Source organism: Taudactylus pleione, unplaced genomic scaffold, assembly GCF_031769625.1.
Source record: "Taudactylus pleione unplaced genomic scaffold, aTauple2 ptg001165l, whole genome shotgun sequence".
NCBI lineage: Eukaryota > Metazoa > Chordata > Amphibia > Anura > Myobatrachidae > Taudactylus > Taudactylus pleione.
Window position 1 is genome coordinate 64072 of NW_028285566.1, and position 23772 is coordinate 87843.

At 48.2% G+C, this 23772-nt stretch overlaps 1 protein-coding gene across 1 annotated transcript in view; it reads left to right on the plus strand.

Annotated features, from left to right (window-relative positions):
- LOC148453355 (ciliogenesis and planar polarity effector 1-like) overlaps window positions 1-23772 on the plus strand; it is a gene marked incomplete at its 5' end in the record, with an annotated part of 101483 nt that overhangs the window by 60699 nt on the left and 17012 nt on the right. The window contains 12 exons of the mRNA XM_088462227.1: window positions 5557-5649; window positions 10057-10166; window positions 10445-10595; window positions 11411-11667; window positions 11777-11867; window positions 18395-18538; window positions 19471-19501; window positions 19674-19802; window positions 21680-21842; window positions 22578-22639; window positions 23116-23277; window positions 23551-23669. Of these exons, the coding sequence (XP_088318353.1) occupies window positions 5557-5649; window positions 10057-10166; window positions 10445-10595; window positions 11411-11667; window positions 11777-11867; window positions 18395-18538; window positions 19471-19501; window positions 19674-19802; window positions 21680-21842; window positions 22578-22639; window positions 23116-23277; window positions 23551-23669 (1512 nt within the window). The remainder of the gene's footprint in view (window positions 1-5556; window positions 5650-10056; window positions 10167-10444; window positions 10596-11410; window positions 11668-11776; window positions 11868-18394; window positions 18539-19470; window positions 19502-19673; window positions 19803-21679; window positions 21843-22577; window positions 22640-23115; window positions 23278-23550; window positions 23670-23772) is intronic.

Consider the following 23772-nt stretch of genomic DNA (forward strand, 5'->3'; position numbering starts at 1 on the left):
TTGTCCATGGCGCGGCCTATTACGGTTACAGCACCGGTACAGGAGCCGCCCTGGGCTTGTTTCGCTCAGGCGTTAACAGCTTTAGTGGGCCAGTTAGCTCCGCAGCCCGCGTTTACTCCGATGGGTTTGTCCCAGCAGTCTGTGGTGTCGTCACCCATGCAGGGGTTCCCACGACAATTGGTGGTACCCCACAGTCTCCCTATTTCCCCGCTCCCGGGTTCTCAGGAGCCAGCGTGGGTTAACTCCCTGACGAGTTCTGTACAGCACTTGTCGGATGTGTTGCAAGGGGAGTCTGTGATGCGGTCTCATAAAAGGCCGGTGGCGTCTCTGTCCGCTCCTTATGAGGATGACGAAGGGACGTCTGATGATGGGGAGATTCTAGATCCTTACGATCAGGAACCTCTCCATACTAAGGACGCTGATGCTAATTCCAAAGTATATATTCCTGGACTTATTTGGGCGGTCCGCACAGCCTTGGTGATTGAGGACGAAGTTCCCCCAGCGGCTAAATCTAAGTATGCCTTTTTCAAAGATGTGAAGGGCGATGCCACAGTCTTTCCTCTTTCGGGTCAGTTGGTGGACCATTTAGAGGAGGCGTGGAAACAACCTGGCAAAAGATACCAGCCGCAGAGACGCCTGGCGGTGGCTTATCCGTTCGCGGATAATTATTTTGCGAAGTGGGAATCCCCTCCACAGGTGGATTCTCACGTGACCCGTCTTGTCCGTAGTGCCACATTGCCGATGCCATCCATGTCCTCCCTTAAGGATGCTACGGACCGCAAGGTAGAAATCTGCCTGAAGTCCGCTTATTCCCTTGCAGGGGGGGCAGCACGGCCGGCTATGGCCATTTGCTGGGTTGCCAGAGCGATGGAGCGCTGGGCGGATTCATTAGAGGCTTCTTTTGAATCCGACTGTCCGGCCGATCAGGCGGAGTTGATTGGCAATCTCCGTGATTCGGCCACCTACATCAACGAGGCGGCTCTAGACATTAGTACTCTGGTGTCTAGAATTTCTTCAGCAGCGGTAGCTGCTCGTCGCACCTTGTGGCTGCGATCCTGGAAGGCGGACGCAGATTCCAAGAAAGGTCTGGAAGCGTTGCCGTTTACCGGAGAAGTTCTCTTCGGTCCGGATCTGGATAAGATTGTGGCCACGCTGGCGGCAGCCAAATCTGCCTGTCTCCCGTCGGCCGCTGCTCCTTCTGGTTCGGGACCATCGTCCTTTCGGTCATCTAGGGCCCAGGGCAGGCCCAAACCACAGTCGTTTCCTCGACAGGCTGGCCCTAAGAAATCGGTCAAGCCCCGGAAGCAGGCATGGAGTACCAGACGTCCGGCCCCCAAGCCAGATGACAAGCCTGCGGCCTGACGGTCCGGGCCTCCCTTTGGGGGATCCCAGGGTGGGAGGCCGCCTGCTACAGTTCGCCCAGTGTTGGTCGACCACTACGACAGACACTTGGGTTCTGGAGGTGGTTTCTCACGGATACGCCCTCTCCTTCCGGCACAGACCCCCGGCTCGCTTCTTCACCACGGGTCTCCCATCAGACCGGAACAAGGCTACGGAGCTGCGGAAGGTATTGCACACTATGCTCCAGGCTGGAGTTATAGTGGCGGTTCCATTCTCCCAGAGGGGCCAGGGTTTCTATTCAAATCTATTTTTGGTACAGAAACCCAATGGGTCATATCGTCCGATTCTCAACCTCAAAGCACTCAACAAGTCTTTGCGGGTCCCGAAGTTTCGGATGGAGACCCTACGGTCCATCATTCTGGCGCTGGAACCTGGGGACTACTTGGTGTCATTGGACATACAGGACGCTTACCTGCATGTCCCTATTCTTTGGCGCCATCAACAGTTCCTCAGGTTTGCAATCAGCAGCGACCACTTCCAGTTTCGGGCGTTACCTTTTGGCCTGGCAACAGCACCACGTGTTTTCACCAAGGTGATGGCGGTCATGGCGGCTTCTCTGCGGCTGCAGGGAGTCCGCATGTTGCCGTATTTGGACGACCTGTTATTGGTGGCAGGTTCTCCAGAGCTCCTGTTACGCCACTTGGACCTGACCATTGCACTGCTGCAACGGCACGGCTGGCTAATCAACTGGCAGAAGTCCACTCTAATCCCGTCTCGGAGGATTCTGCATCTTGGAGCCTTATTGGACTCGGGACAGCAAAGGATCTTCGTGACGGAGGACAAGATCTCTGCTTTACAGTCAAGGGTGCGCAGTTGTCTGCACAGCCGCCGGGTGTCCTTACACTCGGCGATGAGGTTACTGGGCTCCATGGTGTCGGTGTTCGACATGGTGGAATACGCCCAGTTTCACTCCAGACCTCTGCAGCACCTGATCCTGTCCAAGTGGAACGGGCTGACTCAGTCTCTGAAGTCCCAGACGATTGTGCTCACCCAGGAGGTTCGCCTGTCCCTTACGTGGTGGTTACAGACGACCCACCTCAACAAGGGACGTCCGTTCTGGGTTCCAAATTGGGTCCTGTTGACAACGGACGCCAGTCTTCGGGGCTGGGGAGCAGTTTCGGGTCCACACTTGTTCCAGGGCAGGTGGACGCCGACAGAAGCGGAGCTTCCAATAAATATCTTGGAACTCCGTGCGGTCTTCAATGCTCTCCAGCAGGCACAGCGGTTTCTCCAGGGTCGCCCGGTGCAGGTCCAGTCGGACAACGCTACCACCGTGGCCTACATAAACAGGCAAGGAGGAACTCGCAGTCGGGCGGCTCTCATAGAGGTCTCTCGGATCCTGGTTTGGGCGGAGCGCAATCTTCCGGCCATATCAGCGGTCTTCATCCCGGGAGTGCTCAATTGGGAGGCGGACTTTCTAAGTCGCCAGGACGTTCATCCGGGGGAATGGTCCCTGCACCCGGACGTTTTTCAACTACTGGTGGACAGGTGGGGTCTTCCAGAAATCGACCTCATGGCGTCCCGGCACAACAACAAGTTGCCGGTGTACGGGTCTCGCACAAGAGACGAAGGGGCGTCTCTGGTGGATGCTCTGTCCGTCCGGTGGACGTTCCGGTTCGCATACCTGTTCCCTCCGGTCTCCCTTCTTCCACGGGTAATCCGGAAATTCAAACAGGAAGGAGGGACGCTCCTGTTGATAGCTCCCGCGTGGCCCAGACGGCACTGGTTCTCAGACCTTCAGGGTCTGTCCGTGGACATTCCTCTGCGGTTGCCGCTACGACCGGACCTTCTGTCTCAGGGTCCTTGCCTTCACCCGGACCTGACTCGGCTGTCTTTGACGGCGTGGCTGTTGAGACGGCCATGCTGAGGTCCCGGGGGTTTTCCAGCTCTGTGGTGCGTACCATGTTGCGAGCTCGGAAACCGTCTTCCGCGAGGATATACCATCGCGTGTGGCATACGTTCTTCCAGTGGTGTCGACCGAGAGGTTATGCACCGCGGGAGTTTCGTCTGTCTCGGATTCTCGCCTTCCTGCAAGCGGGACTAGATCATGGGCTTCGCCTTGCTTCTTTGAAGGTACAGGTTTCGGCCCTATCTGTCTGGTTTCACCGTAGGATTGCTACAATCCCGGATGTGCGCACCTTTATGCAGGGTGTTCTCCGCATTCAGCCGCCCTTTGTTCCACCTGTGGCGCCTTGGGATTTGGCTGTGGTCCTGAGGGCTCTCCAAGGACCGCCGTTTGAACCACTGGGCTCAGTGGATCTTAAATGGCTAACAGCTAAGACTGTTTTCCTTCTGGCCATTGCTTCGGCCAGACGTGTTTCTGAGTTAGGGGCTCTTTCTTGTAGACCCCCTTTCTTGGTTTTTTATGGGAACAGGGCAGTGCTCCGCACTCGGCCCGAGTTTCTTCCCAAAGTTGTTTCCCAGTTTCATATTAACGAGGAAATAGTTGTTCCGGCCTTTAACTCACCGGGTCTTTCCGTGGGTGAGGCCTCTTTGGATGTTGTGCGGGCCTTAAGGACTTATGTTGACCGCACTTCTTCGTTTAGGAAGTCGGACGCTTTGTTTGTCCTCTTTGGCTTCCGTAAAAAGGGTTGGCCTGCTTCAAAGCAAACTTTGGCAGCCTGGATCCGTATGGCTATTTCTGAAGCTTATCTTCATGAAGGCCTACCGGTCCCTCCTTCTCTGAAGGCTCATTCCACTAGGTCTGTGGGTCCTTCGTGGGCAGCTCGACGTGGTGCCTCGGCAGTTCAGATCTGCAAGGCTGCTACGTGGTCTTCTGTCCATACCTTCGTGAGGTATTACAGGTTTGACACCTTCGCCTCTCAGGATGCTTCCTTCGGGCGGCGGATTCTCCTTTCTGCACAGGAGCGTCCCCACCCTTAAAGGATACTGCTTTGGGACATCCCCAAGGTATCCTGTGGATACCCTATGGACCCTGAAGTAGAAAATATGAGATATGGTAAGAACTTACCCTTGTTATCTCTATTTCTACGAAGTCCATAGGGTTCCACAGGACTCCCGCCCTGTCGCACCTGTGCTGCAGATGGGCTTTGCTCTGGTCACCGGTTTTCCGTCTCCCTCTGGTGAGAATGTGATTCTTGTATGTGTCCAGATCTTTGTTCTCTCTCTTCCTTCTCCTCCTCCGGCCTATGGCTTGGTAACTAACTGAGGTGCCTTGGCCCGGGGGCGGGGTATAGGAGGGGGACCTAGTGCATCCTGGGAGGCTGAAAGCTTAACTCTTTGGTGCCCTGCGACTGACGTCACACCTATACCCCAAGGTATCCTGTGGAACCCTATGGACTTCGTAGAAATAGAGATAACAAGGGTAAGTTCTTACCATATCTCATATTTTTTCCAGGTAATTACTGTTCCACGTAAATAGGGGGTACGTTAAAATGGGTGCAAGTATATTTTCGTGTCGTAAAAAACACAATTTTAAAAACCGTTAAAAATAAGCCTGCTGCGACTGCGTGCGATGTGTAAAACACTTGACGCATCTATACCGCCCCCCGAAAAATCTGACCCAATACATTAAAACCATTTTCAACTTTTTTTTTTCCGCCAAAGTATGAGCGGTCGTTTTCCGCCAAAGTACACAACTTACAATTTTTTTTTTCAGTAATTCATCATCAGGGGGAGGGGCGGGGGGGGATGTCCAAAGGGTTCTAAAAGAAATCCCCACATTTTTAACCAACAACCAGTTTTTTTTTTTTCGCCTTTTGCCGTTTACGCCTGTTTTTTTTTTTTTTGCGAAAGTGTAACCCTTTTTTTGTCAGAAAACGTCCGTTTTCGCCGCTAATTGAATACGGCCCTTAATTGGAGAACGTTTTCTATGTGGCTGCGGAAGGGGGTGTGACTGGGAGGACCAATGAAAGCTACAGTATTTGTGGTTGAGGCTTCTTATTGGTCCTCACACTCACACCCCTCTTTCCAATTGTCACACAGCTCGGTTATGAGCCAGACAGAGACTAGGCATGGAGCCCCTTTAAAATTACTGCACGGTGCCACCCCCTGGGGCTTTGGTGAGGGAATAAGCTAAGTAGCTCCAAGTTGTCAGCTTCTAAATGATCTAGGTGTGTTATTTTTGATTGTGATGAAACTGGCATGGGACACGCAGTAATCTAACTTGCAGCTGGCTTTCCCTCTTTGCTGTAGGCTACAGTGAGTCACGTAAGCCTCTTAAGTACACAGGGACAGAGGGTGAAGAACCTATCAGCTCCCCCATGGCTTCCTCGCATCCTTCTGCAGGTGAGATCTCTCCGCTCTAAGCCAGACGGCATGTTTTTCATTTAAACATTACTTTAAAAATTAACTTAAAGTACCGTGGATGTGTTAGGAGTTTTATGAATACTGTATAATTGTGCTGAAACCCATAGCAACAAGTCATTTTCTAATTACCATTTTAATGGCACAGCTTAGAAACTGAAGATAAATATGTGGTTGCTATGAATTGATTATAGAGCCCTTTTTCTCTGGTGCGTGATTTCATAAATGTCCCCAATATGTGGCAAACAATCACAGTTATTCAAATGACAAAGTTATGAACCATTAAGACTGAAACATCCGAATGGAATCTGAGAGTACCCACAAGCCATTTAACCCCTTCTCTGCTAAGGACGAGTTGCACCTGTCCTCAGTAAATGAGGGGGGGGAGGAAGATTTACTTAAAAATCCCAATATTTGGTGTCGTTGGGAGCAAATGTTCAGAAAGGATCATTAAAAGTGGTCTCTCCCCCGATCTGGCACTCATAGACTTCGGGTACCCTCTTATGTTCGAAGGGAGTTGCCTCTTTCAAATGATGTTGAACCCTGAAAAGTTATCTATTCATCCGAGGATACCTGCATTGTAGAAATCATTATGAAGTCCATGGATGGGGTAGTGTCCCGCCCCCCCATTCAGCCTCAATAATCTCAGAGTACCCTTATTTGAATGAGTACGGTCCCCTTTCAAATTATTTTGCCCCTTAGTGGTCACTTCATTCAAGCAAACATGTAAAAGGAAGAACACACAACAAGCATGCATGACCGTTTTCTAGTGAACATTTAGTATGAAAAGCTGTGTGTATTTTTGTCCTGTTTTGGAAATGAGGATTAATTAAGTATTTCCTGGTGGTGGTTAGAGAAATGAAAGATATACAAACATTTGTTTTTAGTTCACACTCTCTGGATTTCAGATTGTCTCGTACCTGCTATTATTTACCACTTCTACTGACGCATGGCTACCTCACCAACTGTAGCAACTGCACCCCTGGTTGTAGGAGAATAGTCCCTTACACCTGGAACCACTTGGTTCTTCCTGACAGCTTTAGCTGCTGCAGCACCTCATTTCTGGTGACTGTGGCAGGTTCCTCCTGGGCCCTCTAGCTGCTGCAGCACCTCATTTCTGGTGACTGTGGCTGGTTCCTCCTGGCCCCGCTAGCAACTGCAGCATCTAATTTCTGGTGACTGTGGCAGGTTCCTCCTGGCCCCTCTAGCTGCTGCAGCACCTCTTTTCTGGTGACTGTGGCTGGTTCCTCCTGGCCCCACTAGCTACTGCAGCATCTAATTTCTGGTGACTGTGGCAGGTTCCTCCTGACCCCTCTAGCTACTGCAGCATCTAATTTCTGGTGACTGTGGCAGGTTCCTCCTGACCCCTCTAGCTACTGCAGCACCTCAATTCTGGTGACTGTGGCAGGTTCCTCCTGATTACTATAGCTACTGCAGCGGGATGCAATCGGGAAGCTGGCTGACATTTTACCAACATCCGGCTTCCCGACTGTCAAATCCCGGCGAGGGTGAAATGCCCGGCGTCTAGATGTAGACGCCGCTCATTTCCCCGACGCCGGGCGCCGCGGGGGGGGAGTGTTAGGTTTAGGGCTCCCGGGGGGAGGTTAGGGTTAGGCTCTTCCCCCGGGGGGGTTTAGGCATCGGGGAAGGGGGGGGTTAGGTTTAGGCACTTAGAGGGGGGATTAGGGTTAGGCACTTGGGGGGGAGGTTAGGGTTAGGCACCCCTAAGGGAGGGTTAGGTGGGTAGGTTAGGTTAGATAATACTTACCTAGGGACGATCGGGATTTCCAGCGCTGTCGGGCTGCCGCTGCCGGGATCTGTTCCAGTGTCGGGTTGCCGCTGCCGGCGGTATTTCATATTCCACTGCAGCATCTATTTTGTGGTGACTGTGGCAGGTACCTCCTGATTTACTCTAGCTACTGCAGCATCTAATTTCTGGTGACTGTGGCAGGTTCCTCCTGGCCCTTCTAGCTGCTGCAGCACCTCATTTCTGGTGACTATGGCTGGTTCCTCCTGATTTACTCTAGCTACTGCAGCACCTATTTTCTGGTGACTATGGCTGGTTCCTCCTGACCACTTACTCAGAACAATGGGTTTAACACAGGCTGCCAGGGGCTTGATGATACTGTTAGTTTCTTATAGGTAGGTCACAGGAATACAGCAGGTGTCTCACAGAAGCAGAGATCTTGTTCCCAAGCAATTTCATGTGGCCTCAGAGGTGGGAGTTTGACGACTTGAGGGCATAGAGCTCAGAGATTAGGCCTTTGGACAAGGGAGAGTGTTTACATAGATTCTCAAAAGGAGTAAGGGCTCGGAGAACAGAGAGTAAAGGAAGGGAGTGTAGAAAATGGCGAATTTGAAGGAATTCAAAGGGGTTAAGTGTCTGGGAACGGGATTTTTGTTGCAATTCAGACAAGGATAACCATTGGCCCTGGTCGGAAAAATTGTCAGGAAACTTAAATTTCACTTGAGACCAGGAGGGAACAGGGGCTTATGCCAAATAAAGGGCACGATTCTATCCGGAGGGATGAGAGAAGAAATCATTAGTCGGACTTGGCAGCGCGGTGTATTGAATAGCTCCGGGAGCTCACTCCCGGCGCTATTTACATTGCGTTGAATAGAATCGTGCCCAGAGGTCAGGGAAGACGGTGGTGGGGAAAAATGTCATTTTGAGAGAGTAGAAGTCTAAAAGTTTGGAATTAAATTTGATAGTGGGGAGCAGTTTAGATGCAAGGGGTCGGTGTGGAGGGGATAGACCCCCATAAATTGGTCAAATCTGGGAGATTGACATAGACCGATTCAATATCTAGCCAAGAAATAGAGCCCGGAGGATAGTAGGAAGTGATAATTTGGGAAAAATGGCAGGCCAGATAGTAAAATGTAACAGGGCTAGGGGAAGGGGGGTTAGGGTTAGGCACCCCCCGGGAGGGTTAGGTTTAGGGTGCGGGGGAGGGGGGGGGGGGTTAGGTTTAGGCACCCCCAGGGGGGACTTAAGGTTAGGCATCCGCTGTTGGGATTTCCTCCGGTTGGGCTGACGCTGTCGGGATTTGAGCTAAACAGCCGCCGGCATTTCAATCCCATTCCCAGCTACGGGCAGGGTTTGAAAAAGCTAGAGCCATTTAGGTATAATAGTCATCTGAGCGGCTATGATCTGGGGGTGAGTCTTATCTATTTGTAACTTCTCTTGTGTATAGGAAAACTGTGTGGTAAGAGGACCCAGCCACAGGTGCCATTGCTTATAGTTCTTAAAATTTACATATTTATGTCTGTTTTCAGATATCAAAAATGCTCTTCCCACTGACATCACTCCTGGGTCCCCAGCCTGTCCTTGCACTGAGACTTCCTCAGTCAGTAGTGTGTAAAAGCCGATTAATATTTTATTTTTATTATAAAATGTAAAGGTGACAATACGCACTTGGGGCCCGATTCTGAGTGACGCGCAGCAGGGTATATTAGTGGTCCTCCGTCTGCAAGTTTGTGCAGATTCCACTAAAAAGTCCTTCCCTTGTGTACATCGGTGCGGCCGGAATGTGCGAGGACAGGGACGCCCACTTTTACCGCCCGCGCACACTGTAATACTGATGTATGCGTTCTTATACGCCACTATCGGTCGCGCCATTGAAAATTGCACCAGCCCTATGGCGGCAGGCGCACATTGCCCGTCTGATCACGGTCTCCTATGCCTGCGTCTGTGAATGCAGCCTCTTGCATTGAGACACGTCCCTGACACACCAACTGAACAGTCCATATTGCATGCGCTAGTAGCCACCTTCCTGTCACTGCCCATCACTTCTCTGATCCCATCTGAATTGATCTCAGCAGCACCTTTGTACATCACTCTGTGTAACCCATGCGCCATGGGGCCCTGAATCAGGTCCTCCATGATCCTCCGTAAGTTGTGTTCAGTTTGACTACATCTGCTACCAAATTTGACCATTCCGGCTGTTAAATGTGTGGGGTCAATGGGCGAATCTTAAGAGGCTCAGTTAGTGTTCTCAGAGTTCTGTGACATGCTTTCATATTGTTACATAACCCGTTTATGGCTTATAGCAGTGGTGTCAAACTCTGGCCCTTCAGCTTTTGTGGGACTACATATCCCAGCATGCCCTGCCACAGTTTAAGCATGCCCTAATAGGAAAACTGGCACTGCATGCTGGGATGTGTAGTTCCACTGCAGCTGGAGGGCCCAAGTTTGACACGTCTGGCTTATAACATCCTTTATATCTGCAGTAATCATATTCCCATTATACTACGTGCCAGACTTGTACATGGTAATATATTAACTTGGTTTCCTCATGTGTTACCTGGGAGAACACAGAACAATGGGTATGGAACCTAAGGGCTCATCCTACTGGCCTTACCCCAGACATGACAATTTGTTTCTTACAGAAAGCCATCTCTATGACCTAAACCTCGTCATGCCACCAAAGTTGTTCCTAAATGCTGAATTTCACGATGAAGTCCAGGCAGAGAGAACCCCGCCATCGCCACCAGCAGAGGTAAGCCGGTACTGCAGGTGGGGGTTTTCTTCTGTTATACATTGGGATTTAGTTATGTTATTTGCCAAATTACCACAGCCTTCACCAATTATTAGATTGAACTGAAATGTATACATAAAGGAACTGAAAAAATTGTATTGTACCGGAAGTCCTGTTCATTTTTATTACTATGGGATCTTATTATTTGCCTGCTCTCATTATATTTGTATCTTTTATTTATTTTTTTATGAAACATTCAGGCAAACCTATAAACATCACTGTTTCCCATATTACTGTAGGTTGGGCATCATCACTTCAGTCTGCTTGACACAGATTCTGAAGAATTTCCCCGACATTTGGCGGAGCAGAACGTACCATCTGCTGCAGAACGTCATCACGTGGCAGGCTCTGCAGCCAATGTGCTGCCGACAGAACCCTTTGACTATAGAGGTAGTGTCAGAATGGATTGTGGTTGCTCAGTTCCGCTCTCCTCATTCTGTGGTATGTGTACAAGCAGCGGTAGCTCGGATAGGTTTAGCATGTTTAAATGTATGCATTAACTGTTTAAATAATGATTAAATATAGGCAAGAGATGAGGTATTAACCACTTAACGGATGATTTTTATTTTCCCACCCAGAAAACGATTAGAAATGATCATTTTTTTTTCATTTATTTATTTATTACATTTTAGGAAGTATTTTAAAAAATATATTTGGAAATTGTTTATTGGAAAAAAAAAATGCCTAGGGGTGTCTCGTACCCCGTGCCTATAGGCCCCCATTGCAAAATGAGTCCCCACCCCAATTGGCCATAGACCTTCCCCAGTCACATAGGAGAAGTTCAGTGAGAGCGCGTCAATGCAACTGCTATGCAGGATTGGACGCAAGATAAAATACCGGTTTCAATGCGTATCTTTTACACCTAGTGTAGGGACTTATGAGGATGTGTAGCAGCAAAGCAGGCCGACACGTACATGCTGAAGCGTCTTAAGATGCGTACAGCTCTTCAAACAGCCCAGTCTACACATCTTTTAAGTGCACGCTTGTTTGGCGGAATATACATCTGATTTCATTGTTACGCTGGTGAGAACTGACATCTTTTGTAATTTACATGATATATTCATCAGTACTTGGTCCAGGTAGCGCCATGTGGCTTATTAACGATAAGCGTATATGGACACATCTGTTCAAACAGTTTGATAAGTACACAGTGTCATCATTGCATTTGAATCCTATAGACCATTGTTCTCTCTTCCTGCTGTCAGATATCTTGTCATCGGACATGCTGGAAAGGCCACAACTGCAAGGGAGAGTCTCTGGCCGTGCCGACCGTGTTACACAGCGCGTGCTTACCGGAGCTCTGACCCCTGCTCCATCTAGTGGGCAGACCCCAAGAATGTATACACCTCGTGCCTTAGAGAACAATGAGGCGCTTTCCAGACTGAAAGAGATGGATGTCCAGTTAAGAGCACTGCAAAACATGGCTGACAGCATGGAGAGTGACTTCGCCAATACCGAAATGGTAAGTATTAACTTGTCACTGCTGCAACTGAAACCTGCTAATGTTGGCCTGCTTTCCAGAACCACAATATAAGATCTATATAACACTATATTTGCTGTTATAATTGCAGTTGGTGAATACAATCGAGAACTTGTCAACTGTGATTGACCCCGACTCTAGAGATATTCGTTCTTCTAGAGCAGCTGGCGGCCAAGAAAGTGGTAATTTTATCTATTACTGTGCTGAAGAAGCCTAGTTACTTTGCATTTACATAGAAACATGCATGTAGCTCACCCACCTACTAGGAGTTGGATACTGAGGGACTAATTTAGAGGTTAAAGCCAGTCTGTGGGGTAGATTTACTAAAGCTTTTCTATTCTTTCCTAGAAAATGATAGCTTGAATCTGATTGGTTGCTATGGAAAACACTTCTCATTTTTAGAACCTTTAGTAAATCTACCCCTCTGGGTGTAACATTTGTACCAGGTGTTGTGACTATTTTAAGTTTTATCTGAGTAATAAAGGTCACATTACTAAGGATCCTGCTCTGATCCTGTGCACCGCCTATACCTGCCATATTCCTGTGACCTACTAATAACCGCAAGCAGTCTCCTATAACTTCCAGCTACCCAGCAGTTTTGATACAAAGTAAGTGATCACCAGAAAAAAGCTGCTGGAGAATCTACATATACCAACCAGAAAGCAAATGGTTCCAGGTGCCAGTGAAGGAGACTCTAGTTGCAGCATCGACTATTGTCCTAAAACTGGGGGCGCAACACAATAATTTACACTTCCTTCAATTTAAACATACCAGAACATTGTGATATAAGGACTGATCATAATGAGCAGCGCAATGCTTGATGCGCTGCCTCTGTATCATTAAAGACCCATACTGGAGAAAAGGAGAGTTATGGTACACTTACCTTTGTTAACTCTCTTTTTTCGAAGTCCATAGGGTCCACAGGGGAGACAATGGGTATTGGTGGTGGTTAGGAAGAATGAACACCAACAGTTAAAGCTTTTCTGTCCCATGATGCTCCAGTCCTTCCCCACTATACTCTGCCCACAGCCTGAAGCAATTCAGTTTTGTCAACAAGCCCATGGCAGGAGCACGATAGTAGAGACGGATGACTGGTACACTTAAGAATCACACTCTCACACAATAGAGAAGGAAGCCAGTGACCAAGAGAAGTAACCCATATAAGCCAGGTGCGTAAGGGCAGGCACCCTGTGGACCCTATGGGCTTCGAAGAAAGAGTTATCAAAGGTAAGTCTACCATAACTCTCATTTTCTTCTTCAGCGTCCATAGGGCTCCACAGGGGAGACAATGAGGATGTCCCAAAGCAGTTGTTCAAGGGTGGAGACGCTCCTGAGCTTAGAGGAGAATCCGACGCCCAAAGGAAACATCCTGAGAGGCACGGGTATCAAAGGCATAGAACCTAAGAAAGGTGTGGACATAAGACCACGTGGCTGCCTTGCATAGTTGTTCGGCAGACGTGCCATGGCCGGCTGCCCACGAGGGACCCACAGAGCGAGTAGAATGAGCAGATACTGTATCCGGTACAAGAAGGCCAGCCTGCGTATAAGCCTGTGGAATAGTCATGCGAAGCCATCTGACCAGCGTCTGTTTGTTAGCTGGCCAGCCCTTCTTGTGGAATCCATATATGACAAAGAGGGAATCCGTTTTCCTAATGGAAGCAAGTACGGTCCATGTAGATACTCAGAAACCCGAAAAACCTGAGGGTCATACCTTCTAGTAGCACACCACTGGAAGTATGTTTGCCACACCCGGTGATAGATTGGGCATACCCGTTCTGAGCATGGTCTGGACCAAGGAGCGAGAAAACCCTTTGGACCTTAGAAGGGATATCTCAAGAGCCACGCCGTCAAAGACAGACGGGCTAGGTCCGGATCTAGACAGGGACCCTGAGACAACAGGTCCGGCCGTTGAGGAAGTTGGAGAGGAGCGTCTATGGAGAGACTTTGAAGATTGGAGTACCAATGGCGTCTGGGCCAAGCCGGAGCTACCAACAGAACCGTGCCCCTTTCTTGCTTGGATTTCCATAGGACCCAAGGAAGAAGGGAGAGTGGGGGGTACGTGCGGCTGCTTCGGGGTCCCTTGTTCTGCATCCCGTACAATGGAAGCTGGTGGTTGTGTCGTGAGGCCATGAGGTTTATGTCTGGTAGACCCCATTTGTCCACCAGGAGCTTAAAGACCACTCCCTGGCGTAAGCGTCGTGATGGCTGAGGAAATTCTCTTCCCAATTGAGAATCCCCGGGATGAACACCACGGAGATGGCCGGGAGATGACGTTAGGCCCACGTGCGAATGCGGGCCACTTCTGCCATAGCCACCCGACCGCTAGTGTCTCCCTGGTGATTGCAGTAAGCCCCCCACCGTGACGTTTCACGGACTGTACTTGTACTGGCCTGACCTGAAGAATGTCCTGAGCCAGCGTGAGGGCTATGTAGATGGCTCGGAGTTCCAGGACATTGATTGGTAGGAGCCCCTCGGTGGGAGTCCAGTGACTCTGGAAGGAGTGCTGGTCGGTCACTGCGCCTCACCAGCAGAGACTTGCGTCTGTGGTGAGTGTCATGGTCCTGCGGTCCGACCTTCCAGATACTCCAATCTGATAATCGCTGCCCGTGACTTTTACAGGTTACCTCAGCACGTATGGTTAACTAAACCTGGTAACTGCCACTAGCAGAAGAAAACTGTAATACTAAAACATAAGGTGAGCTTCTGCTCTCACCTGCATACACAATTATCAATACTTAGAAAAATAATTAACATGAGCCATATGAGGCCTTGGATCATAAAAACAGATCCAGAACTATAATTAATGTTTAATTCAATAATATCTTCAAAGCTTATGTACAAAAAGTTACAAGAATATAATAGTGTTAAAAAGAATCACACAGTTAATTACAATTTCCAATAAAAATAACAAAATTGGAGAAACAAACCACTCCGTTGGATTGACTGGTTTTGGGATGAGGTCTTCCCAATGACTAACTCTGGATCATCTGTATTCTTCGATAACCTCATGCAGATGAACAACAAACTAGAGTCACATATTTATGCCTGCTTTCCAGTCACCCCCTCCCTGGGGGAATTTTAACCCTTGTCAGCTCAGAGTGGATTGTCCAGCTGGCTGAAGTTTTAGGGTTGCCCGGCCACATGAGCAGGGGTTCTTTAGTTACACATTCAGCTTTCTTTGAGCTTGGGAGGTCATAAACGTACACAGATGACTAGGTGAAGCAATTCACAACTGCAAAGACCAGTATCCCTCTGTGTAAACAACTATCCTTTGATCGCTGTCCCCACACAGGACCCAAGGCCTCTTTCAGAGGTGGTCGTTAGATGCAAGCGGTCGCTCTGAATCAGGGCAGCCGCTTGCATCCTGAACGGTCGCCTCCTTGTCGATCGTTAAGCTGTGGGTTAACACCCACAGCTCTAACGACCGATATGGGTGATGGTCGCGATGGTCAAGACCATCGTGGTTTACGACCAGACCCTAGGGTAGGGTCTGGGCACTTGTAAGCCCCAGGGAGATTTCTGCTCTTTTCGAGCAGGAAGTTCCCCACTGACATCAGCAATGATGTCAGTGGGGCCGCCACAAACGGCAAGCGTTCCGACTGGAACGCCTCCGTTTGGCCAGGCACGTCCCCGGCCCGCCCAGCAAACTCAACATCGACAGCTCGCCCCGTCTGCTACGAGACCCCTAACTACGGAGCGCCCGTTGTTAGCCGGGTCTCGCGCATGCGCACGACTGAGTCGGCTCCGTCGTGCGCATGCGCTATGGGGCAACATTGAGTCGGTTGTGAGCGCTCAGCGCTCAGACTGACTCTGAATGAGCTCCATGGTTCCTAATGACTGGTTTAACAAGAATTTGGCCGACTGTCCTATTATTTCCAGGATATATTTCTTTTATATCCTATACAATTGGACATATTTATGGCTGATGCAGGAGAACAGACCTTCTTACAACCTCTGCTACCCATCTTCAAAGGCTCGACATTTTCCACACACAAATTACGTTAGATATAAATTTACAAGGGAAAGTTACATGTTTATGCCAACACAATATCATGTGCAGTTATGCCCATGCTGATGCGAAATCAGCTATTCCACTACAGTGAGGAGCACCCAATCCGGGATCCAGAAGGGGCGACCCTTGTTTAGGTGGCTGGTAGAAAATTGCCTGGCTCCTAGGAGAGGTATACAGGGAGACTGGACCCAGCGTTCCCGGAGCCCTGTGGCTGCTTTGAAGAAAATGGCTGCCGTGAGTCTCTGAGGGGGCGGAGGGTGAAGGAGGAGCAGCTCAGGGGTGGCAAGACCACAGTGGAATGGTGCCCTGAGCTGGGGGAGGGCTGACCTCCCCTATGCTGACATCAACCACCGGGTCCCTGGCCTCTGTTTATTCCCTGCATCAGTGTAATTTTATGCCTTGGTGGTCTAGTGGAGTCCTGGACGAACCGGTGTCCACATAAGCACCTCCGGTCTGTCTCCTGAGACCGGAGGTAAGACTGCGCTTAGATGTGGAACCCGCCTTACCTGTCCTCTGTGTCCCAGCTGCAGTCTGGGGTCCTCCCGTGAAGCCATTCTAGCCAGGGCCCCCAGTGCCCCGCCGTACAGTAAGTACCAAGCCTGGGGCTGGAGTTGCAGCACCGCGGAGGACTGTCTAGCGCTGCCTGCTCTATAGTAAAATCAAATAAAAGAAAACATAAAATAAAGCTTGGGCTGCTTAGAAGCAGCCCCACTTTGTAAATGGTGATCCAGCTCCTGCCAGACACTAACGACAAACTGAATTGCCTCAGACTGTGGGCGGGGTATAGAGGGGAAGGACCGGAGACTCCTGGGACAGAAAAGCTTCTAACCACCAACTATACCCAATGTCTCCCATGTGGAGCCCTATGGACCCTGAAGAAGAAAAGGGTCTTCTCTAGGGAAAATTAAATTAGCTGTGAAATATAAAGAGAGAGCGCAGAAGTTATATTTATGTGTACTACATAATGGCGTACCTGCATTGCTCAGCCATGAGCGACTTAGACAAATTAAATTCACTGTCCATTAAACAGTATCAAATAATGCGCTACTATTACTAAGAGATTAATTCAGTTGATAGCTGATGCAGAAACCATATTGAAAAAGACATAAGAAAGCTCAAAGTTATGAAAGCCGGCATTGTACTAGATGAAAACATTATTCTGAAAACTCACAAAGTGTTGACCTGTACCATATGCTATTCGGCAAGGGTTGAGGCAGAGCTGGGGAAACTAGAACTGAGTCATTTAGTTCCAGTATTGAGGAAAGGTAAAGCGGGAAACATTCGTAGAATTAGAGACTTTAAATCCAATATTAATCCAGCGTGGCATGCAGTACAATGGGCCCGATTCACATTTGGGAATAGCGTAAGAAAGAGCAAGTAACTGTACACATTGGTAACACCATGCTGCACTGCAGGTGAGGCAGATGTAACATGTGCAGAGAGAGTTATGGAACATACACACTAGACGATATGCTCCCTGAGCGATATCGTCTAGTGTGTCCCCGGCAGGGTGTGCTCAATGTCGTTCATGGCATTGAGCACACCCGCTGAACGATATCATTAACGATATCGTTCAGCGCGGGGCTCTCTCCCCCATTCCCCAACACGCTGCAACCTGACGAGATCGTCAGGTTGGCCTGCATGTTTGCCAGATGAACGATAAAGACGAATGACCTGCGGGAACGCGCATCGTTGGTCGTTCGGCGTTATCATTCATCGTTTAGATGAAAAACGATATCATTCAGTCGTCCACTTTAATCGCCCAGTGTGTACGTACCTTTAGATGTGGGAGGGGCGTGTCCCAACTGACATCTAAATTGCAGTGTAAAAATAAAGCTGGGCAGTATTTGTGGGCTACATGCAAAAGCAGCCAGTATTTACCCTGCATGCAAAAAAAAAATATTTGCTCCCCTTGCATTGCAACATGGTTTGTCCAGATCCACAGTTACTTGCTATTTCCCACCTCTGAATCAGGACCAATGGCCCAGCACTTTTCTGTGCAGTGGAATGCCTTTCTCCAGGCACCCCTTCCCCAAGGTGGGAAGGGGTGACTGGCTACCTCTCCAGGGTGCTGTAGGGGCAGCGACCATGCCGCCCCCCTCAGTCTTGCCCATTAGACAGTGGCACCACCCGCACACCCCTTGGTACAGCCCTGCTTCTAATGCTCCATTTGACTGTGTGCAGTTCTTGAGAGGTAACTTCTAACATTTTATGGGCACAAACAAAACCTGACACAAGAAATGTTATTGTGTGCCCAGGTTTCACCTGTAATTGTTTTTTTCTTTTGCTGTTCACACAATAACCATTTGGATTTCTGCTTTTGTTTGAGATCCTACAGTATCAGTTCCACTGGAATTTGCTCTGTTTAACTCCTGAGAGATTTCAGCCCTTGTATTATTGCCCCAGCGTCAGTGGGCACTTTCCCCTGGCAGTTGGAAGTGTCCACATTTCTGCTTTAAATTAAACCAGGATTTCATGGTCCTCTCCTTGTGTCTATCAGCACACAAATATTGTTTGTGCTCCATCTTTTTTGGATATGTGAGTTACAGTTCTGGCCAAACGCCCTCTTTGTCAGTGAAGGCGCACTCTATGGCTTGAGATATTTTGTTTCCAATAATATACTGTATGTTACTGTTTCTTTATGTTGCATACTGAAGCGCTGTTGGTCGATCTCTTACTTAGTATTATTTTGTTTAGTGCTGCCTCTGAGTGACATAGCCCTGCGAGGGCTGGTTGAGGAAGAAGAAGAGTTTACACTACCGAACCCTGCTGGTGTCGGCTTACATAGGCGCCCCCTGGAGGTCTTCATCTCTGCCAAAAGTGACAACCGTCCCTCTACGGGTGCGTGGCCTTGCTTGTGTATGTCTCATGTCATGGCGAAAGACAGACAGGTTTCGTGTATGCGATAACAGGTTGTTTCATTTAAAAACAAAAAGTAGCATGTTCAGGGATATTTTAAAAAGGTATATATATTATATGGTATGGTAACATATATATTACATATATTATATTATAATGGTGCATACACACGGGACGATCGTCAACGATAACAATATCGTTGAAAGATCTCCCAGGTGTGCTGGATGATCGATATCGATAATCCAGCACACCACCGACCCACCAACGACGGCCAACGCTCGATATCGACCAGGGTGGCCTGCATGCACGGTCAGTGGACGATATCTTTATCATCCATACGTGCCCGCGCATCGCAGGACGTCATTGGGTTGGCGGCACCGAAAAATGCACGATATGAACGATAACGATATGATCTATATCGGTATCGTTCATATCGTGCATTTTAATCATACCGTGTGTACGCACCATTAGTGTTTAATTTCTATTACCACCCAGAAAATTAATACTGGTAAATGTTTTGAATAGTTGTATTGGGACATTTTACATTATATACTGTTATATTCTGTTACACATGAAGGAACAAAATTTTAATATTTTCGAAAATGAGACAGAATGATGGTCTGGCCAGTTTACTACAATAAAACCATCACTGTTACTTTTTGTTATTACACCTGTATAGAGTCTCCGGAAGCTGCCCAGAGCCTCGGATGAGTCCAGCCTGGTCATCTTACTGGCTTTGTTCTCCTCTTTTACCTTATATAACCTAGAAGGGGCTGTCCATGGGGAGTAATTGTGTTTCTGGGTGTCTCCCTGGGTTACCCAGCAATGTGATGCTGCAAGCTGGGAATAGGCTCGTTCCTCTACACTGCAGTCTGAAGCCGTGCTCATAAACTAAATAAAACTCTTTGTTACAGCTCCTGGACAGAACAAGAACATGGATAAAGGGTAAGAAGGAGCAATCAACCCTATTGTTTTATTGTTGTGTAGCTATAGTGTGTCTGTATGTGATCACTTGTGGTTATAGATCCTCAGTAACTGCAGCTACATGTCTCTGAGTGTGTGTTTGTGCCTAATGCTTTGTATTCCCGACCATTCCCTATACACCTCTATTCTGTAGCTCTGTAGCTGACCCTCTCCACGTGACAGGACTGAGTGATATCGCAGACATCCTGGGAGATCTCATGGCTGGAGGGGTTTCAGCTTCTGAACTAGGGCTGACCCAAACCCAAGCCGATACACTATCCAGGTAGGAAAGCTTCCAGCACAGACGCGAGGGAGCCTTATGTGCTTAGTGTGGTTATGGGAACAGTCTTTATATATGTGCAAATATAAATGTATGTATGTATGGGTGGCTGTGTGTGTATTTAAAGGTGCATGTAGAAAGGCGTATATAGAAGGAATGGGTATGAAATACCGGTGGCTTAGCCGCTGAATCAAATCTGTACAGGAGAAGTACGACAGGACAAGATGCCGACTAACACTGGGAAGTACCCTAACCCTCCCGTCTCCCACACCCTCCCCAACCCTGATTAATCCTCCCAAACCCCCCTAAAACACCCGGTATGGTGCCTAACCCTGTCTCCCCCGAGGGTGCCTAAACCTAACCCCCCTTCCTGCACTGGGGGGTGCTTAACCCTAACCTCCCCCCAGTGGCGCCTAACCCTACCCGGGGATTGCCTAACCCTAAGTCCCCCCGGGAGTCCCCCCCCATCCCCCCCGGACTTACCTCATTCACTCCGGCGTCTGTCTTCCGGTGTTAGGATTAAGATAGGCGTTGGTATTTCGACGCCTATCTTAAGTCCCCCGTCGTGACCGGCAGCATTTAGTCCGTAGGTCTATTAACTACATCCCATATAGAACATGCATGCATAAAGGTGAATATAGAACATGCATGCATAAAGGTGAATATAGAACATGCATGCATAAAGGTGAATATAGAACACGCATGCATAAAGGTGACTATAGAACATGCATGCATAAAGGTGACTATAGAACACGCATGCATAAAGGTGACTATAGAACACGCATGCATAAAGGTGAATATAGAACACGCATGCATAAAGGTGAATATAGAACATGCATGCATAAAGGTGAATATAGAACATGCATGCATAAAGGTGAATATAGAACAGGCATGCATAAAGGTGACTATAGAACATGCATGCATAAAGGTGACTATAGAACATGCATGCATAAAGGTGACTATAGAACATGCATGCATAAAGGTGACTATAGAACATGCATGCATAAAGGTGACTATAGAACATGCATGCATAAAGGTGACTATAGAACACGCATGCATAAAGGTGAATATAGAACACGCATGCATAAAGGTGAATATAGAACACGCATGCATAAAGGTGAATATAGAACACGCATGCATAAAGGTGAATATAGAACACGCATGCTTTGGGCCTGAGTCGCACACAAGCTGAAATGCGGACACATGTAGCAATGTCAAGCAAACTGCGCATGCATCGCTGGCTGTACGCACATCTATGCGAGCTTAGAGGGTCAGAGGTGTGCGCTTCTCAGCCGTTTCTCTGTGGCTGCTGAACGGGCGTTTCTGGCCGTCAACAATGCAAACGCCGCAAGAGAACAGTTTTGTGGGTGCGTCATGGGCGTGTAGCCAGAGTTACGTGATATTCGTGCGGTACATTCAGACGGATCTCCTGCACCCACCATGGGGTCGTTGTCAGTGCTGATGATAGTACGGCCGTATAGTCGCATTAGCGTTCTGTTTGCAGCGGGCGTCCGAAATTGCATTCATGTGTGACAGAATGAGGCCCTTTCACAACAAAGAGTTTTATTAACAGCTCTATAACTTGATAGCGCATCCATGACGGAAAGTCTGCTGATCGCGGACAGACTGTGACCAGTTTATTCTTATGTACATACAGGGGAGTGATGAGGGAAAGCACATAATATTATTTATATTCTATGTCACATGAAAGGACAATCTTGATGACATACACCAGGAGTGGTCCAGAGCTATTATAGATAAACAAAACTGTATTCTGGGGTTATCCTGTCACAGACTGGGGGCGGGGGTGGGGTACAGGTGTTTGTGTTGAAAGGAGGCAGCCATGTTTATAGCCACAGCAACCCTTTTCGTACTCCCAGCTACAGGCTCGTCCACAATACTTCCAGAAGGACACCAAGGGAGAGGGCTGAGCTGCAGCAGTGGATGAAGAGAAAGCAGAGCGAGCGTCTGGCTGACCACCGGCGGAGGCGGGAGGCGCTGAGACAGCAGGAACACAACCCCTTCCAGTCACAGCGGGCGGCAGTATGTCCGTTTTATCTTTATTCTGCCGGTAGACAACAGAAACTTCCCCCTATAACAAGAGCGTCAGGCTAATATTATTTTAATCCTTCTTATATAGCCTTATGACCTTCATACTGCGCTGAATTTTGCTGTAAATACATTCACATCAGTCCCTGACTAATCATACAATCTATATTCCCTGACACATACACCCCCAACACCTAACTAGGCAAAATTTCCTTTACAAGCCAATTCATCTTCCAGTATGGTTTTTGGATTGACTGCGAAAACCCACATAAACAGTGGTAGAACATGCAAACTCCACACAGATAGTGCCCTAGACATAATCAAACAGATGGACCCCATGCTGTGAGGCAGCAATATCAACCACTGTGCTACCGTGTTACACATAGTACCAGATTATGCTTGGATTTGTCTTTTAACTGTAGCTTCAAAGCTGCAGGCTGTCTATATATCGTTTTACGGATTCAGCTATGTGATCTTACGGTATTAATTACTTGTAATGATCTGGCATTACCTGGCACACACAGCCAACTGAGTAATATCTAAAAGGACAACGTTATCAGCTGCTGGTACATTATTCTGATATACAAACATCGATTGTCTTCTTCCTCGTTCACAACATCACGGCCCAGTGAGCACAATGGTTATTCAATATGTATGATTAAGGTCTGCTTCTAGGTAACGAGGCTGGTACACAATAGGTCATTATAAACCCTATATTTTCTCTTACAGAACACTTCCATATCCTCAAAGTCAATCCGGCAGAGCCAACGAGTGAAGGATGAGAAAGATCGGTAGTTATGGCATTCATTCTAATGGTGTGCTGGGGCATATTGAAAGCAATAATATAATTGGGATTGGTGTACAGTATGCAGGTGTCACTGTCAGAAGGAACCAGAGGAAACAAAGAACACTAGAATTCTACCTCTATTATATATTTGATTCCATATAGTACAGTGATACTGTTTCTTACGCTTGCCGAAAGTCCAGTGTAAAAAAAAAAAATGTTCAGGTTAATCTAGGTCACAGGTTCTCAAACTCGGTCCTCAGGACCCGAAACAGTGCATGTTTTCCAGGTCTCCTCACAGAATCACTTGTGAGATATTTGCTGCACCTGTGGATCTTTTAAAATGTGTCAGTGAGTAATGAGCACACCTGTGCACCTGATGGGTGACCTGTGTGGAGTCCTGAGGACCTAGTTTGAGAACCACTAGCCTAGGTAAAATAATGTTACTCAGTATTTACAGTGTGTCTGCTCTGTGTCTCCCAGGACGCTGCTCTCGGAGCATCACACTTATCGGGTATCAGATGCTATTAGTCTTATGAAGGACATGTTATCGGAAGCCAAGCAGATCCCTTCTGCAAGTCCCAAACCCAGGACGTCCCAAGCATCCCTCTCCAAGCATCGTGGGCCTCATTCAGCTACAAAAGGGTGAAATACATTCTCGTAATAGTGTTTGGAAATACAAAAAACATTATACTGTTGAAGACTTTGATAATGAATCACTAAGCTGTTATCGATGGGGACTGTGACGGCTGTAATCGCAATGACAAGCTCCTTTTTTTCACTGTGGTGCTGGGCTGCCAGTTTCATCACTTTATTGAACCATGTGTATGAAAACAGAAGTGTAGCCTGTTATGTTTGCATATGTGGTTTTTATAACACGGGGAATACTGACGTCCGTTTTCTTTTTTGCTGTCCCAGATCTCGCGTGGCTGTTCGCAGCTTGTCGGCTGGCCAAGCCGAGAAACGTAGACCGGCCTCCAGAGCTGCTGTTCCCCAGCCAAGGACCATGTCAACTCCTGCACAGACACAGAGCAGAGGTAGCTATATCTCCGAGGCTTATGTTACGCCTGTAACCACATTACAAAAACATGAAGTTACATACCGGTTAGAGGCGGGACGCGAGATCGGAGCATTTCTTAA